Source organism: Coregonus lavaretus (genome assembly GCF_964263955.1).
Source record: "Coregonus lavaretus genome assembly, chromosome: 13".
In the NCBI taxonomy this organism is placed as follows: Eukaryota; Metazoa; Chordata; class Actinopteri; order Salmoniformes; family Salmonidae; genus Coregonus; species Coregonus lavaretus.
In genome coordinates this window covers 18,574,394-18,593,313 of record NC_140000.1, presented here as the reverse complement: position 1 = coordinate 18,593,313, position 18,920 = coordinate 18,574,394, and the positions used below count along the sequence as shown (strand labels likewise).

The 18,920-nt window shown below is 43.0% G+C and overlaps 1 protein-coding gene across 3 annotated transcripts in view; it reads left to right on the top strand.

Annotated features, from left to right (window-relative positions):
- Positions 1-10,366: 10,366 nt before the first annotated feature.
- The window catches only part of dnah5 (dynein, axonemal, heavy chain 5), a gene marked incomplete at its 5' end in the record, with an annotated part of 85,073 nt that continues 76,519 nt past the window's right edge, over positions 10,367-18,920 (top strand). For all 3 annotated transcript variants that reach the window (XM_084175459.1, XM_084175458.1, XM_084175460.1), the window contains one exon: positions 10,367-10,453. In XM_084175459.1, the coding sequence (XP_084031585.1) occupies positions 10,367-10,453 (87 nt within the window). The remainder of the gene's footprint in view (positions 10,454-18,920) is intronic.

The following is an 18,920-nucleotide window of genomic DNA, read 5'->3' as shown; positions in this document are numbered from 1 at the left end:
GGCACACAGCTGCAACCACACCACAGCAAACATCCCCTACCTCAGTCCCACTGTGGGCCATGCTGCTTTGATTCCCAAACTGAGCCCTGTGTGTGTGTGTGTGTGTGTGTGTGTGTGTGTGTGTGTGTGTGTGTGTGTGTGTGTGTGTGTGTGTGTGTGTGTGTGTGTGCCTTAACCTCATTATAAAGAGGAAAGCCGTTGTTCTCAAAACATAACAAAGGCGTTTAACAGTATATGATTTTTCATATGCCGTCCTGTATGAACGACGAGAAGGATCAAATGTGCGCGCGCGCGTGTGTGTCTAAGTTTATTATTACCATCAGAGAGAAGAAGGGTGTTAATACATAAGCTCAGAAACACATAAAACCCTGCTGCTCTGTTTGAAATAACAGCTAGTCTCTGAGAGGGAGACAGACAGGAAGGCAGGCCGGCAGACAGACACCTAGGAAGCCAGGGTTCTGAGATGAGATGCCCTGATTCCAGACGCCTCCTTAGTGCTGGGAAGGAGGGGGCTGCTGGGTGTGTGTGTCTGGTAGGGGGTGGGTGGCTGAGGTTGACTGATGGATAGGATGGATAGGAAATCCTCTCTTATCAGATGAGGGATTTCAAGGAGACACCCAGGCAGGCTCAGCCCACAGCCACTCTTCTTCTTCATGGCCCACAATACCTTCTTCTTTCCTTCCTTCCAGGTCCCCAGGCAACGTGGGTGGCAGGCTGAGGCTGCTCTGATTGATACCTCTATTTTCCTGGCTGAATTAAGCCATCCCTTAGGCTAGTTATCGACTTCACTCTGCATTCTCAATTCCTACTTATTGACATTGACGGTTATCTGTATGCAAATCGGGACTATTTAAATGGGAAATTGACGTTTTTAAAGGGATAGTTCACCCAAATTACAAAATGACATGTTGGTTTCCTTACCCTGTAAGCGATGACTTTAAGCTCTGCAAGCTTTAGACTTAGTGTTTGATTTTATTTTATTAGGATCTCTTTTAATCCTCATTTGGACTAATCTTCCAAGAGTCCTTAAACATTAAAATACAATTTACAATACAATCACATTTAACAATACAATCACATTGTTACAAACAACAGACATAATTCACTGCCATATATTGACCAGATAAATAATCTAACAGTCTGAAAAGATAGATTGGTTCCTTCATCTACCATAGTCATGCACAACCTTCCAAGTTTTGTATTAATTTATATATTGAAAGGTTTCTGGTTTGCTCAGATAAATTATTCAATTTCTTTATTACTTTGAATCTAAATGTTATTTTGCCTATTTCTCTTCTCTGGTGGGATAACACATACAGTGAGGGAAAAAAGTATTTGATCCCCTGCTGATTTTGTACGTTTGCCCACTGACAAAGAAATGATCAGTCTATAATTTTAATGGTAGGTTTATTTGAACAGTGAGAGACAGAATAACAACAAAAAAATCCAGAAAAACGCATGTCAAAAATGTTATAAATTGATTTGCATTTTAATGAGGGTAATAAGTATTTTACCCCCTCTCAATCAGAAAGATTTCTGGCTCCCAGGTGTCTTTTATACAGGTAACGAGCTGAGATTAGTAGCACACTCTTAAAGGGAGTGCTCCTAATCTCAGCTTGTTACCTGTATAAAAGACAACTGTCCACAGAAGCAATCAATCAATCAGATTCCAAACTCTCCACCATGGCCACGACCAAAGAGCTCTCCAAGGATGTCAGGGACAAGATTGTAGACCTACACAAGGCTGGAATGGGTTACAAGAAACCATCGCCAAGCAGCTTAATGAGAAGGTGACAACAGTTGGTGCGATTATTCGCAAATGGAAGAAACACAAAATAACTGTCAATCTCCCTCGGCCTGGGGCTCCATGCAAGATCTCACCTCGTGGAGTTCCAATGATCATGAGAACGGTGAGGAAAGCCCAGAACTACACAGGAGGATATTGTCAATGATCTAAAGGCAGCTGGGACCATATTCACCAAGAAAACAATTGGTAACACACTACGCCGTGAAGGACTGAAATCCTGCAGCGCCCGCAAGGTCCTCCTGCTCAAGAAAGCACATATACAGGCCCGTCTGAAGTTTGCCAATGAACATCTGAATGATTGAGAGGAGAACTGGGTGAAAGTGTTGTGGTCAGATGAGACCAAAATTGAGCTCTTTGGCATCAACTCAACTTGCCGTGTTTGGAGGAGGGGGACAGGACAACTTCACTGCATCAAAGGGACGATGGACGGGGCCATGTACTGTCAAATCTTGGGTGAGAACCTCCTTCCCTCAGCCAGGGCATTGAAAATGGGCCGTGGATGGGTATTCCAGCATTACAATGACCCAAAACACACGGCCAAGGCAAGAAAGGAGTGGCTCAAGAAGAAGCCCATTTAGGTCCTGGAGTGGCCTAGCCAGTCTCCAGACCTTAATCCCATAGAAAATCTGTGGGGGCGCTGAAGGTTCGAGTTGCCAAACGTCAGCCTCGAAACCTTAATGACTTGGACAAGATCTGCAAAGAGGAGTGGGACAAAATCCCTCCTGAGATGTGTGCAAACCTGGTGGCCAACTACAAGAAACGTCTGACCTCTGTGATTGCCAACAAGGGTTTTGCCACCAAGTACTAAGTAATGTTTTGCAGAGGGGTCAAATACTTATTTCCCTCATTGAAATGCAAATCAATTTATAACATTTTTTACATGCGTTTTCTGGATTTTTTTGTTGTTATTCTGTCTCTCACAGTTCAAATCAACCTACCATTAAAATTATAGACTGATCATTTCTTTGTCAGTGGGCAAACGTACAAAATCAGCAGGGGATCAAATACTTTTTTCCCTCACTGTAGATGGGGGACAACTATTCCTAGTAATGGCTGAATGTCTGTCTCTTACCAACTGAATACTGTTGTTAATGTGTTTGGCCGTTTTAAATGGTGTTCATTGTGAAATAAAATAAGCATATGTTTTTCAATTATCGTGTTGAATGATAACCACCCAAGAGCATTGTGCATGACTACAAGAGAAGAATCATATCTCCACCATAAAACAATCCTTGCTGCTTTGTTCTGTGCAATCTGCAGCCTCCTAATCTCACTTGGTGATGAATTTCCCCAGATCACAGGACAGTAGTTCACCTGACTCCCAATTCATGCTTGGGTTGTTTGCTTAATAATTTTTCACTGTAAATATTTTGCTGTCCTTCTGATCCTCCATACAGTTTTAATGATTGTCTTTAGATTTCTTCCACACAACTCACATAGGCCTACAGTTCATGATATATACTACAGAACTGTGCATAGATTGCTGCTTTGAGTGAGATGTGGCCTGATCTAGTTATGTGGGTCAATGAAAAGCATAGTATCTCTAACTAATCTATACTATAAATGCCATGACTCTCATAAAATACATTCAGCAAGCTTCTTTATAAACAGCTCTACAATAAATAAACAAATCCATAACAGTCTAGCAGAGGAGGGGGAAACCAAACCACCGAAAGTGAGTCTGGGCAAAACAGAACAGCTCCAGTCAAAAGCTCTTCTTTTTCCAATTATTAGGAGGATGGCATGATGGTGGCTGGGCTGAGGCTGTTTCATGGTGCAATGCCACTCTGTGCTGATTGCTTCTACTCCACTAGAAGCAACTGCCAATTCCTTTGCGATAGAATGCAAGAGGATTCTTTCTGACTGTAGAATATGATGATGGCCTACTCCACCCTGACCCTAACCTTTACTACTCTATAATTTGCAGAGGTTGTTTTTCTGTCCTACCTTTCGTACGCTCTCCCTCTCTCTCTCCCCCTCTCCCTCACTCATGATGTGAATTGATTCTGGAGCATCTGAGCCCTACTACATTACACCATTATTATGACACAGCTAAGAATACTTTAGTTGGTTAAAGTGTGTTCCTCAGCAGCAGCCAGCAGACATTTTATTACATAACACTTAGGTTTACACCTCGATAAGCATGATCACACTGGCTGATAACGCTGGATCACAGGCAGTACAACTATTTGGCTCACATTACAGGCCAGTCTAATTAGGCCTAGTAATAATCTCATGGCTTCTTTTTCATTCCTAAACGGACAAAGACATTTTGAATTTTCATGTCCAACAGTTGTTGGTAAATAGATGATAACTGTGACCTTTCTATGGCATAATATCACCACTAGAAAGCAAGTAATGTTTAAATGGAATGGGGACATAAGAAATTAGTAAAGGGGCTTTTCCAAAGAACCAATCAAATGAAAGTACTTGGTAAACCTCATGCTGCTCTGAGCTGGATAGACTAACAATCATGTACACAGAAAATATCCTGACTTATACCGTTGCCAATGTAACGGCCGTCCTCTCACAAGAACAACCCCACTGTGTAATATGGTAAATGGGCAAAGCAAGGCAGCTATGGCAAATGGCGCCTGACTATGATATTTGATACAGGACAAAAATAGAAGATACTTTGACATAGTAAACACTGGATCTTTGTTGGAACCATAGGTCTCATTAAACCACTGGTGGTATGATGGATGACTAGTATCTTATGACCTTGTAAATCAGAACTCAGTGGTGCCTGATTCAGCTACAGCGTACTCATTTGTAAGCATGGCATGATGCTGTGTCATAAAAGTAGATACACATTTTTTGTCTTGTTCTTAAAAAGCAAGAAAAATAAGTATATTTCAATTACACAATTAATTCAGTCTGCTATCCTTAAAAAGCCACTGAAAATGACCTCCTGATTTGGGTCATTGAAAACTAATGGGCAATGCCACAGTACGCTATGAATAGCCAGCGAGCAGCTCTGCATTACAACAGCTTACTGTACAGTGGGGGACAGGATGATCCCTGTAAGAGTCAACTAACATCAAACAAGCCAAAACAGCCTTATGCCTTCCCAAAGCACTGTATACTACACTCAGTGCCAATGTAATAACTACGTAAATGGTAAATACATAGTATTAATATACACTGAGTGTATAAAACATTCGGAACACCTCCCTAATATTGAGTTGCACCCACCCCCCACCCCACCCCTCCCTTTTGCCCTCAGAACAGCCTCAATTCGTCGGGGCATGGACTCTACAAGGTATTGAAAGCATTCCCACACGGATGCTGGCCTATGTTGACTACAACTCTTCCCACAGTTGTGTCAAATTGGCTGGACGTCCTTTGGGTGGTGGACCATTCTTGATACACATGGGAAACTGTTGAGCGTGAAAAACTCAGCAGCTTTGCAGTTCTTGACACTCAAACTGGTGCGCCTGGCACCTACTACCATAACCCGTTCAAAGGCGCTTCAATCTTTTGTCTTTCCCATTCACCCTCTGAATGGCACACATACCCAATCTATGTCTCAATTGTCTCAAGGCTTAAAAATCCTTCTTCAACCTGTCTCCTCCCCTTCATCTACACTGATTGAAGTGGATTTAACAAGTGACATCAATAAGGGATCATAGCTTTCACCTGGATTCACCTGGTCAGTCTATGTCAGTCTATAAGCAGGTGTTCCTAATGTTTTATACACTCAGTGTAAAGTGAATATAAGCTTACAGTGCAATAGTTTGAATTCCTTGGGACATAGACATAAAGCTTTGTGTGGGCTGAAATCATAGGCATGTTACTGAGCTGCTGTAATGAGTCTCATTGTCAAGTGGACTATAAGTTATGACAACCTCACTGATTAACTCAAAAGAGGATGACTCAGTATAAAATGTGGGATCTATACAATGTATGTGGGAATGACATAATAACGTCCATCTGTCTACCTCATCACAAAATAATGAAGAGGAATAATAGATGACTATGACTAGCACAACATCTCCATGACTATCACATCTCTATGACTACCACAACAACTCCATACAGAAATATGTCTCCATTAACTGAAAAGCATACTGTTTTGATAGTTGACTTCCCTAAATCATCGAGCTTTGACTTATGTTATGCATATCATCTTCCAACACAGACTGTCTAGTATATCATCGAGTTAGATACACTTAAAAGGGTGGATCCTAAAATTAGCCCAGTCTCTTCTTAAATGACATATAACAACTTCAGACAGGCTACCTAGTGTAGCCATAAGTGTCCAAAAAGGCACCCTATTCCTACCCTGGTCAAAAGTAGTGCACTATATAGGGAATAGGGTGCCATTTGGGACACAACCGAAGTCCTACTCAAGACTCCTCAGTGACTAACTAGGGCATCACAGTGGGTGCACCCAGAGCTCCCCAAACTAAAGAAATGTGTTTCAGTGCAACAAGAAAGAGCAACTTTGTGCCAAGATTTCAATGCTCAACAAGCCAGCAGCAATTAGGAAGCCTGCTGGAGAGGTTACAGAAAGTGGGATGGCCTCTTCTGTCCTTTCACTGTGGCTTCAGGATGAATGATGTTGTAGGATACTGACAGGCCAAACAACATATCCATGGTTGCATCCCAAATGGCACCCTATTATTGTGAATATATTCCCTATTCCCTATATAGTACCTCAAAGGCATAGTGCTCTGGTCAAAAGTAGTGCACTATATGGAATAGGATGCCTTTTGGGACTCAGCCAACACATTGCTCCTATCGTATGCTTGGACACAGTTATGGGTCATGTTGTTGCGCTGTGTTTCACTGGCCTCTCTTACACAGTCATGACAAGCTGTCCCAGTTTTAGCACCTACACAATATGTGTGAAATGTGAAAGTCTAAATGCATCACCATGCAAAACACTTACTAACTTGAACACTGCACTGCACAAAATGCTACCTATAATTACCCGATATAGCAAGCTAAGCTGAGTCCTTTCAGTTAACAATAATAGTAACAGGTGAAATGGGCTACTCAAACTTCAAAGCATCTAGACAGAGACCATTTACAGGCAAATGCTGTTCATGCACATCATTCAAGTTCATGTTGTTATTGTTAACTCCCAGGACATGGTCTATAGCAGCTATAGCAGAAAACACTGGCCACATACCAACCGTAGACTGCAACAATAGAATACAATCCATTATAGCATTCCAAGCTGTCTTAAAGAGACACTGAGAGAAAATATTTGTGGTAACTATGAGAGAAAGGAACATAGGCCGATTCATATATTTCTACCTTGTTAGAGATGACCATCAGCCTATAGTTCGAGGTCCCTTGACTCCATGAATGTTGGGACATTCCTTCGCCAAACACATTTCCTAACATTGTCTTTAGACAGCTCTTTCTCAACTTCCATTACCTCCAGACTCCAGTGACCTAAAAGCTCCAGTAAATACTATGTAACATGCATACACTAAAGAATAGAATAGAATGTATTATATAAATCACTAGGCTATATCACTCATCTTTCCAAAAGACTCAGACCCTTCTTCACTTCATCTTGACCCTGTCTGTCCCACTCAAACTTCTGTCTGTGTGTCATCAATGGAGATGGTGGGGAACATACTTCTTGACCAAGAGGCACCAGACCAGGTGCTACAAAACAGCTGAGTGCAAATGAACAGCTGCTCTGACTGTGGATCATCTGAGGTGGTCTCATCATGGTCCAAGGACATTCCCAATAATTACATTATTACCCCAATTAATGTGGGGGGAAATGATGGCAGTATGTTATGTGGAAGCACTTCTGTGATTTAATTGGTTTAGCCTACTAGGGTAAAAATAAAAACATTATGTTAGGTCATTAAATTGAATAGAGAGAAAAATAATTAGAATTTATACCAGAGATAAACTCAATAGTATTAGATATGTTAAAATAACACAATAATCTGAACATCTTGTAAGGATTAATCTTATAGGGATTCGTGTATTGCCCTGATGGACTAATGTGTATCTAAATAAACTAAACCGCAATAGAAAAAAGTGATAGTCTATTCTTGGTTATTCCATAACATATTGTATGAGAGTAAACAGGAAGATGTGATGTTTCCGTAGGCTACGTATGCCTGGCTTAAAACTCAATTATGTTCCAGATAGGTTGTGCAGCCTCTTCACCTGGGCGGCATCATAGGCTACAGTTTGTTTACATGATAGCCTATCACAATCAATAGGAAGTGGTTCTGACTAACAAGCAGCTCACTGCAAAAGGTTCGTTGGCCACGACGCAGTGTACAGAATAATTGAAAGATGTAGTCTACACACATCTCGGGGATAGAGATACATTGATTACATTTCATTTCTAGATAATAAACCATCCACGACACGTTTTTTTTTTTTACATTGAAGTGGGCGTAATTTACTATAATCTGAGGTTCGCTCTGTTATCATATTGGAATAAAAACAGAGAGGATGACAGGGAGCCTGTTTGGGAGAATAATAATCGTATCTCTCTAACGCATCCACCCACCAATGGCTCAATTTGTTGATCAGTTTACCATCTATAAGGTAACAATGTAGATGGCAATATCAATACAGTGGGCTACCGGAGGTGCTCGCCCCTCTTTCACTCACCCGATTTGAAAAACGCCGCTATGTCGGCCGCATCCTTAGCAGCCTCATCTATTCCCTCTCCAGAGTTCATGGCTGGAATACCGATATGGCAAAATAATGTCCAAAGAATTGACTTCCTCTAGATTTTCCGAGAAAATGGAAATGCAACACCATTGAAATGATATTCTACTGTAACACGCACGCAATCTGTTCTCTCTTCAATAGGCAAGAGACCTCCATCTTGGCGAGAATGAAAATTCTTATTACCGTTCGGCGGCGCTCCAGAGCCTGAGCACAGAGGCAGAGGGGGGAAGTCCGTTGATAAAGGGGAGGTCTTGTATGGGGTCTCTGGCACTGCTGGAGTATCCCTGATATTTTGAGGCATTGTGCGCCACAACTGGGATGAAAGGGCTGACTGCAATGTAGGTTGGGTACGGGAGCCAAAATATAAAGGCTACTTGGTCTAGCCTGGGTGGTAGTCTGTTTCTGCTCTCTTGCCAACTCCTTACGGAGTGTCAAACATGTTTTTCTGACAATGACAATAGAGTTGGCAAAAGCACCAACAGATCTGGGACTAGGCTACCCTTGGCCACCAGACATGATGGAATCCAGACATAGACCTATCCTAGGCTATGGTAGCCAACAGGAAAACATAGGTATGAGATAGGCTAGGAATAAAATGTTGTTATTTATCACAAAAGCATTTCCTTCACTGGGAATAATCACGACATTTTGACTATTTAGCCTATCTGATGATGACTGGACTGGTGTTATTATTTTCCATTGGAAATTGTATAGACCTAACTACAATACTGATTGATAGACGTCTGCTATAAAGCATCCAAACGGTTCATTTTGTGATCAAACACTGCCACCCACTGGTTAAAAAATGTATCCGGCACCTTTATACATTTGTCCTCTTCGTAGTGTTGGCAAACCGATTGGCCTATCTTGGGATACACACATTCTGTAGTTTACAAAGCCTCTAGTAAAATCAAGTAATGAAGAATAGTGTCCATTTGGAAATAAGTTGTATCAGCTCAGGGCCTACATTACAAAGTTTCATCGAGGCATCTTGAAAATGTATATAACTGTATCTTGTGATACACTCAACGGCTGCATCAACATATCAATTCATGGCCCCCTCTCCTCATATTCCACTCAATGTTGGCGTGCGGCTGGGAATAATCATTAATTACACAGGCGCATGTTTGATAGATATAGGCTTGTATAGGCCTGTATGCTCCATACTTGTGCATCCCACCTGTGTGACCCATTCCCTCTAGTGTAACGTTACAAATTAAATGGAATATACAAAGACAGAAAGACGACAGACAAACTGTAGACTAGCAGCCTACACAACACAACAACCACATAAGAAGGCCAAAAAGGCCTCCTACAACCGTATATTTATATAGTGATTAAAAATGAATAAATATCGGACATTTCTCAATGAGATAATGAGAAGTTGCTTTGTGGCTCCATGAGTGGATCGTGAAAAATCATGTGGATTTGTTGTGTTTCTAAGATAACTATTTCTATGGACATCATGGTGCAGCCTGCGGGGATATCGTTGTAGCTGACCCATCTGAAAAAAACCGTCCGTGCTATTCGGAATCCTTGGGACGTCAATACCCCATTGAAGTTGACATTGAAAAGGGTTAAGGTAAGGATTAAGGTTGGGGTCAGGTAAAGGTTATGGTTAAGGTTAAGATCAGGGTATGGACGTCCCAAGGATCCCAAATAGCACTGACCTTGAAAAAAAAAACAGGTCCTACGTAACCAAGGAAACAGCTAACACCATTTAATTGGTGGGAAAGTGTTATCTGACAACTGCAGCTTGAGCACCTCGAGCCAGCCCAGGACACCAAGGACCAAAATACAAGAATTCCAGGTGACATGGAAAACTCGCAACTGTTTCCAGAATTCTGATACTGTATTCACACTTCAAAGACATATTCGTGGTGGTGTGGAAACCACATGGCTCTCAGCTCGCGTTCTGCGAAGTCCAATTTGAGAAACAGGTCCCAACCCTCAGTCCCCGTGGAGTCAATAAAGGAAATGCAGGTTTGGTGATTGTATTATCAGCTATTTCGCTTGTGTAGATGTGATTGTAATGTATATTAGTTGTACTGGATATCTTTGTTTTTGTCTGGAGGAGGTGGCAAAGTAGCCTTTAGTTTGCAACGTGTTGTGGTCCTGTTACTTTATTCCTGCTCATAAAATGATAGCATTTTCTGGTAATGAAGAGCATGCATATATAGACTCAAGAGCTCACAATAATTGAAACATATTTAAGCATGGCTAATGGCTGTATCCAGGTCGTGCGTAAGAACAGCCCTTAGCCGTTGTATAATGGCCATATACCACACCTCCTCGGGCCTTATTGCTATTAGAAACTGGTTACCAACATAATTAGAACAGTACAAATATTTTTTGGGGGCATACCTGTGGTATATGGTCTGATATACCACTGCTTTCAGCCAATCAGCATTCAGGACTCAAACGTTATAATTTGCAATATAGCCTCCTAGGCTAGGTCTAATAAAAAACGGTCTGTAAGTTAATATAATGGCTTTAATTGTGATGGCTACTTCTGCCTGGTGTTGGCTTTTTAATTAAAACAAATATATCAGAGAATGACTAGACTTTCATCCCAAGAGAAGCAAGCCAGCAATCCTTAACCAGCCTTTCCTCACATTCCTCACCGCCTGTAGTGGGCAGCATATCCACAAAGTTGATCTAAGCTCTGGCTGTATGCCTACTGATTTCTGCGCCCCGCTTAAATGTAATTAACATAATACAAAATCCTCATCAAACTCCATCTGTTTAAACTAGACATATCTGCATGGGCTGCATCTCAATCCACCGCATCCACCAATGTTGGTCTTCTGCATCTGCAGTGGAAGGGGACTGAGCTACAGCAGTGTTTGTCAGACCAGGAGACATCCCGATCGGTCTTCTCCCGAAAACGTCTGTAGCATCCGAACGGTTTGGCCTACCCCTTTATGGAAAAATGAGACTCTCACGAACACAACGGTGTTCTCCGTTTTGCTCTACGACCATAGCCGTGGGAAGTAGGGTTGCTGAGGGTGCTGCAGCCCCCGCTGAAAAATCAGAACAAAAAATAGATGTACAGTACCAGTCAAAAGCTTGGACACATTCCAGGGTTTTTCTTTCCAGGGTTTTTCTTTATTTTAACTATTTTCTACAGTGCAGAATAATAGTGAAGACATCAAAACTAACACAAATGGAATCATGTAGTAACCAAAAAAGTTTTAAACAAATCAAAATATATTTTATATTTGAGATTCTTCAAAGTAGCAACCCTTTGCCTTGATGACAGCTTTGCACACTCTTGGCATTCTCTCAATCAGCTACATGAGGTAGTCAACTGGAATGAATTTTAATTAACAGGTGAGCCTTGTTAAAAGTTTAATTTGTGGAATTTCTTTCCTTCTTAATGTGTTTGAGCCAATCAGTTGTGTTGTGACAAGGTAGGGGTGGTATACAGAAGATAGCCCTATTTGGTAAAAGACCAAGTCCATATTATGGCAACAACAGCTCAAATAAGCAAAGAGAAACGACAGTCCATCATTACTTTAAGACATGAAGGTCAGTCAGTCCGGAACATTTCAAGAACTTTGAACGTTTCTTCAAGTGCAGTCGCAAAAACCATCAAGCGCTATGATGAAACTGGCTCTCATGAGGACTGCCACAGGAAAGGAAGACCCAGAGTTACCTCTGCTGCAGAGGATAAGTTCATTAGAGTTAACTGCACCTCAAATTGCAACCCAAATAAATGCTTCACAGAGTTCAAGTAACAGACACATCTCAACATCAACTGTTCAGAGGAGACTGTGTGAATCAGGCCTTCATGGTCGAATTGCTGCAAAGAAACCACTACTAAAGGACACCAATAAGAATAAGCGATTTGCGTGGGCCAAGAAACACGAGCAATGCATATTAGACTGGTGGAAATCTGTCCTTTGGTCTAATGAGTCCAAATTTGAGATGTTTGGTTCCAACCACCGTGTCTTTGTGAGACGCAGAGTAGGTGAACGGATGATCTCTGCATGTGTGGTTTCCACCGTGAAGCATGGAGGAGGAGGTGTGATGGTGATTTGCTGATGACACGGTCTGTGATGTATTTAGAATTGAAGGCACACTTAACTAGCATGGCTACCACAGCATTCTGCAGCGATACACCATCCCATCTGGTTTGCCCTTAGTGGGACGATAATTTGTTTTTCAACAGGACAATGACCCAAAACACACCTCCAGGCTGTGTAAGGGCTATTTGACCAAGAAGGAGAGTGATGGAGAACTGCATCAGATGACCTGGCCTCCACAATCACCCGACCTCAATCCAATTGAGATGGTTTGGAATGAGTTGGACCGCAGAGTGAAGGAAAAGCAGCCAAAAAGTGCTCAGCATATGTGGGAGCTCCTTCAAGACTGTTGGAAGAGCATTCCTCATGAAGCTGGTTGCGAGAATGCCAAGAGTATGCAACGCTGTCATCAAGGCAAAGGGTGGCTACTTTAAAGATTCAAAAAATTTGTTTAACACTTTTTTGGTTACTACATGATTCCATATGTGTTATTTCATAGTTTTGATGTCTTCACTAGAAATACCTTATTTACATAAGTATTCAGACCCTTTGCTATGAGACTTGAAATTGAGCTTGTGTGCATCCTGTTTCCATTGATCATCTTTGAGATGTTTCTACAACTTGATTGGAGTCCACCTGTGGTAAATTCAATTGATTGGACATGATTTGGAAAGGGACACACCTGTCTATATAAGGTCCCATAGTTGACAGTGCATGTCAGAGAAAAAAACAAGCAATGAGGTTGAAGGAATTGTCCGTAGAGCTCCGAGACAGCATTGTGTCTAGGCACAAATCTGGGGAAGGGTGCTAAAACATTTCTACAGCATTGAAGGTCCCCAGAAACACATTGGCCTCCATCATTCTAAAATGGAAGAAGTTTGGAACCACCAAGACTCTTCCTATGGCTGGCTGCCCGTCCAAACTGAGCAATCGGGGGAGAAGGGCCTTGGTCAGGGAGGTGACCAAGAACCCGATGGTCACTCTGACAAAGCTCCAGAGTTCCTCTGTGGAGATGGGAGAACCTTCCAGAAGGACAACCATCTCTGCAGCACTCCACGATCCAGCCTTTATGGTATTGTGGCCAGACGGAAGCCACTCCTCAGTAAAAGGCACATGACAGCCCGCTTGGAGTTTGCCAAAAGGCACCGAAAGGACTCTCAGACAATGAGAAACAAGATTCTCTGGTCGGATGAAACCAAGATTAAACTCTTTGGCCTGAATGCCAAGCATCACGTCTGGAGGAAACATTGTACCATCCCTAGGGTGAAGCATGGTGGTGGCAGCATCATGCGGTGGGGGTGTTTTTCAGCGGCAGGGACTGGTAGTCTAGTCAGGATCGAAGGAAAGCTGAACAGAGCAAAGTACAGAAAGATCCTTGATGAAAACCTGCACCAGAGCATTCAGAACCTCAGACTGGGGCGACGGTTCACCTTCCAACAGGACAACAACTCTAAGCACACAGCCAAGACAACGCAGGAGTGGCTTCAGGACAAGTCTCTGAATGTTCTTGAGTGGTCCAGCCAGAGCACGGACTTGAACCCGATCGAACATCTCTGGAGAGACCTGAAAATAGCTGTGCAGCGACGCTCCCCATCCAACCTGACAGAGCTTGAGAGGAGGTGTGCCAAGCTTGTAGCGTCATACCCAAGAAGAATCGAGGTTGTAATCGCTGCCAAAGGTGCTTCAACAAAGTACTGAGTAAAGGGTCTGAATACTTATGTAAATGTGATATTTCAGTTTTTTTTTGCTAAAATTTCTAAAAACCTGTTTTCGCTTTGTCATTATGGGGTATTTTGTGTAGATTGATGAGGAATTTGTATTGATTCCATATGTGTTATTTCATAGTTTTGATGTCTTCACTATTATTCTACAATGCAGAAAATAGTAAAAATAAAGAAAAACCCTTGAATGAGTAGGTGTTCTAAAACTTTTGACAGGTAGTATATATATATATTTTTTTAAAAATTATTCACAAAGTAGTGCACTGGGCCTTTAATAGTCCTGTATTAGCGGACCGATATAGCCGTCTGCAGCGTGGGGGAAAAAACCTCCCCCCCACAAGACTCGTCTGAAGGTAGCCTGGTACCAGTTAATATTTTTTATGGAAGTATGTATTGAGCATACAAAACATTAAGAACACCTGCTCTTTCGATGACATAGACTGACCAGGTGAATCCAGGTGAAAGCAATGATCCCTTATTGATGTCACTTGGTAAATCCACTTCAATCAGTGTAGATGAAGGGGAGGAGACAGGTTAAAGAAGGATTTTTAAGCCTTGAGACAATTGAGATATGGATTGTGTGTCTGCCATTCAGATGGTGAATGGGCAAAACAAAATATTTAATTGCCTTTGAATTTTTTTTATTTATTTTTATTTATTTCACCTTTATTTAACCAGGTAAACCAGTTGAGAACAAGTTCTCATTTACAACTGCGACCTGGCCAAGATAAAGCAAAGCAGTGCGATAAAAACAACAACACAGAGTTACATATGGGGTAAAACAAAACAAAGTCAAAAATACAACAGAAATACATATATATACAGTGTGTGCAAATGTAGCAAGTTATGGAGGTAAGGCAATAAATAGGCTATAGTGCAAAATAATTACAATTAGTATTAACACTGGGATGATAGATGTGCAAGAGATGATGTGCAAATAGAGATACTGGGGTACAAATGAGCAAAATAAATAACAATATAGGGATGAGGTAGTTGGGCGGGCTAATTTCAGATGGGCTGTGTACAGGTGCAGTGATCGGTAAGGTGCTCTGACAACTGATGCTTAAAGTTAGTGAGGGAGATAAGTGTCTCCAGCTTCAGAGATTTTTGCAATTTGTTCCAATCATTGGCAGCAGAGAACTGGAAGGAATTGCGGCCAAAGGAGGTGTTGGCTTTGGGGATGACCAGTGAGATATACCTGCTGGAGCGCAGTGATTTATAGATGGCCTGGAGCCAGTGGGTTTGGCGACGAATATGTAGTGAGGACCAGCCAACAAGAGCGTACAGGTCACAGTGGTGGGTATTATATGGGGCTTTGGAGACAAAACGGATGGCACTGTGATAGACTACATCCAATTTGCTGAGTAGAGTGTTGGAGGCTATTTTGTAAATGACATCGCCAAAGTCAAGGATCGGTAGGATAGTCAGTTTTACGAGGGCATGTTTGGCAGCATGAGTGAAGGAGGCTTTGTTGCGAAATAGGAAACCGATTCTAGATTTAACTTTGGATTGGAGATTCTTAATGTGAGTCTGGAAGGAGAGTTTACAGTCTAACCAGACACCTAGATATTTGTAGTTGTCCACATACTCTAGGTCAGACCCGTCGAGAGTAGTGATTCTAGTCGGGTGGGCGGGTGCAAGCAGCGTTCGGTTGAAGAGCATGCATTTAGTTTTACTAGTGTTTAAGAGCAGTTGGAGGCTACTGAAGGAGTGTTGTATGGCATTGAAGCTCGTTTGGAGGTTTGTTAACACAGTGTCCAATGAAGGGCCAGATGTATATAAAATGGTGTCGTCTGCGTAGAGGTGGATCTGAGAGTCACCAGCAGCAAGAGCGACGTCATTGATATACACAGAGAAAAGAGTCGGCCCAAGAATTGAACCCTGTGGCACCCCCATAGAGACTGCCATAGGTCCAGACAACAGGCCCTCCGATTTGACACATTGAACTCTATCTGAGAAGTAGTTGGTGAACCAGGCGAGGCAGTCATTTGAGAAACCAAGGCTATTTAGTCTGCCAATAAGAATGCGGTGGTTGACAGAGTCGAAAGCCTTGGCCAGGTCAATGAAAACGGCTGCACAGTACTGTCTATTATCGATCGCGGTTATAATATCGTTTAGGACCTTGAGCATGGCTGAAGTGCACCCATGACCAGCTCGGAAACCGGATTGCATAGCGGAGAAGGTACGGTGGGATTCGAAATGGTCGGTGATCTGTTTGTTGACTAGGCTTTCAAAAACTTTTGAAAGGCAGGGCAGGATGGATATGGGTCTGTAACAGTTTGGATCTAGAGTGTCACCCCCTTTGAAGAGGGGGATGACAGCGGCAGCTTTCCAATCTCTGGGGATCTCAGACGTTACGAAAGAGAGGTTGAACAGGCTAGTAATAGGGGTTGCGACAATTTCGGCGGCTAGTTTTAGAAAGAAAGGGTTTAGATTGTCTAGCCCAGATGATTTGTAGGGGTCCAGATTTTGCAGCTCTTTCAGAACATCAGCTGTCTGGATTTGTGTGAAGGAGAAGCGGGGGGGGCATGGGCAAGTTGCAGCGGAGGGTGCAGAGCTGGTGGCCGGGGTAGTGGTAGCCAGGTGGAAAGCATGGCCAGCCGTAGCAAAATGCTTGTTGAAATTCTCGATTATTGTAGATTTATCGGTGGTGATAGTGTTTCCTAGCCTCAGTGCAGTGGGCAGCTGGGAGGAAGTGCTCTTATTTTCCATGGACTTGGGGTATGGTAGTAAGTATGAATGGGGTATGAATGGGGTATGGTAGTAAGTGCAAGGCGCACCAGTTTGTGTCAAGAACTGCAACGCTGCTGGGTTTTTCACGCTCAACAGTTTCCTGTGTGTATCAAGAATGGTCCACCACCCAAAGGACATCCAGTGAACTTGACACAACTGTGGGAAGCATTGAGTAAACATGGGCCAGCATCCCTGTGGAACGCTTTCGACAACTTGTAGAGTCCATGCCCCGACGAATTGAGGCTGTTCTGAGGGCAAAACGGAGAGTGTTTTTTCATGTATGAATCTGTTATTCAATGTGTTTCTATAGGCTAATGTTAGTAAGGCCAAATTCAGTGTTTCATAAAATATTTGTAAAATACTTTTGGGGGTTACCTAAAGGGGTCCTAAAATTCCAACAGTGATGCTTTGGTGATGTTATGGGGACAATATGATGATGTTATAGGAAAATTAGGGGGATGTTAAGGTGATGTTATAGGAGCATTGTAGGGACATTATGGTGATGTTCTGGTAACATTTGGGGACGTTCTAGTCAATCAATCAATCAATCAATTTTATTTTATATAGCCCTTCGTACATCAGCTAATATCTCGAAGTGCTGTACAGAAACCCAGCCTAAAACCCCAAACAGCTAGTAATGCAGGTGTAGAAGCACGGTGGCTAGGAAAAACTCCCTAGAAAGGCCAAAACCTAGGAAGAAACCTAGAGAGGAACCAGGCTATGAGGGGTGGCCAGTCCTCTTCTGGCTGTGCCGGGTGGAGATTATAACAGAACCATGCCAAGATGTTCAAAAATGTTCATAAGTGACAAGCATGGTCAAATAATAATCAGGAATAAATCTCAGTTGGCTTTTCATAGCCGATCATTAAGAGTTGAAAACAGCAGGTCTGGGACAGGTAGGGGTTCCATAACCGCAGGCAGAACAGTTGAAACTGGAATAGCAGCAAGGCCAGGCGGACTGGGGACAGCAAGGAGTCACCACGGCCGGTAGTCCCGACGTATGGTCCTAGGGCTCAGGTCTCTCAGTTGGCTTTTCATAGCCGATCATTAAGAGTTGAAAACAGCAGGTCTGGGACAGGTAGGGGTTTCGTAACCGCAGGCAGAACAGTTGAAACTGGAATAGCAGCAAGGCCAGGCGGACTGGGGACAGCAAGGTGTCAGCATGTCCGGTAGTCCTGACGTATGGTCCTAGGGCTCAGGTTCTCAGAGAGAAAGAGAGAACGAGAGAATTAGAGAGAGCATACTTAAATTCACACAGGACACTGGATAAGACAGGAGAAGTACTCCAGGTATAACCAACTAACCCCAGCCCCCCGACACATAAACTACTGCAGCATAAATACTGGAGGCTGAGACAGGAGCGGTCCGGAGACACTGTGGCCCCATCCGAAGAAACCCCCGGACAGGGCCAAACAGGAAGGATATAACCCCACCCACTCTGCCAAAGCACAGCCCCCGCACCACTAGAGGGATATCCTCAACCACCAACTTACAATCCTGAGACAAGGCCGAGTATAGCCCACAGAGGTCTCCACCACAGCACAAACCAAGGGGGGGCGCCAACCCAGACAGGAAGATCACGTCAGTAACTCAACCCACTCAAGTGACGCACCCCTCCTAGGGACGGCATGAAAGAGCACCAGCAAGCCAGTGACTCAGCCCCTGTAACAGGGTTAGAGGCAGAGAACCCCAGTGGAGAGAGGGGAACCGGCCTGGCAGAGACAGCAAGGGCTGTTCGTTGCTCCAGAGCCTTTCCGTTCACCTTCACACTCCTGGGCCAGGCTACACTCAATCATATGACCTACTGAAGAGATAAGTCTTCAGTAAAGACTTAAAGGTTGAGACCGAGTCTGCGTCTCTCACATGGGTAGGCAGACTGTTCCATAAAAATGGAGATCTATAGGAGAAAGCCCTGCCTCCCGCTGTTTGCTTAGAAATTCTAGGGACAATTAGGAGGCCTGCGTCTTG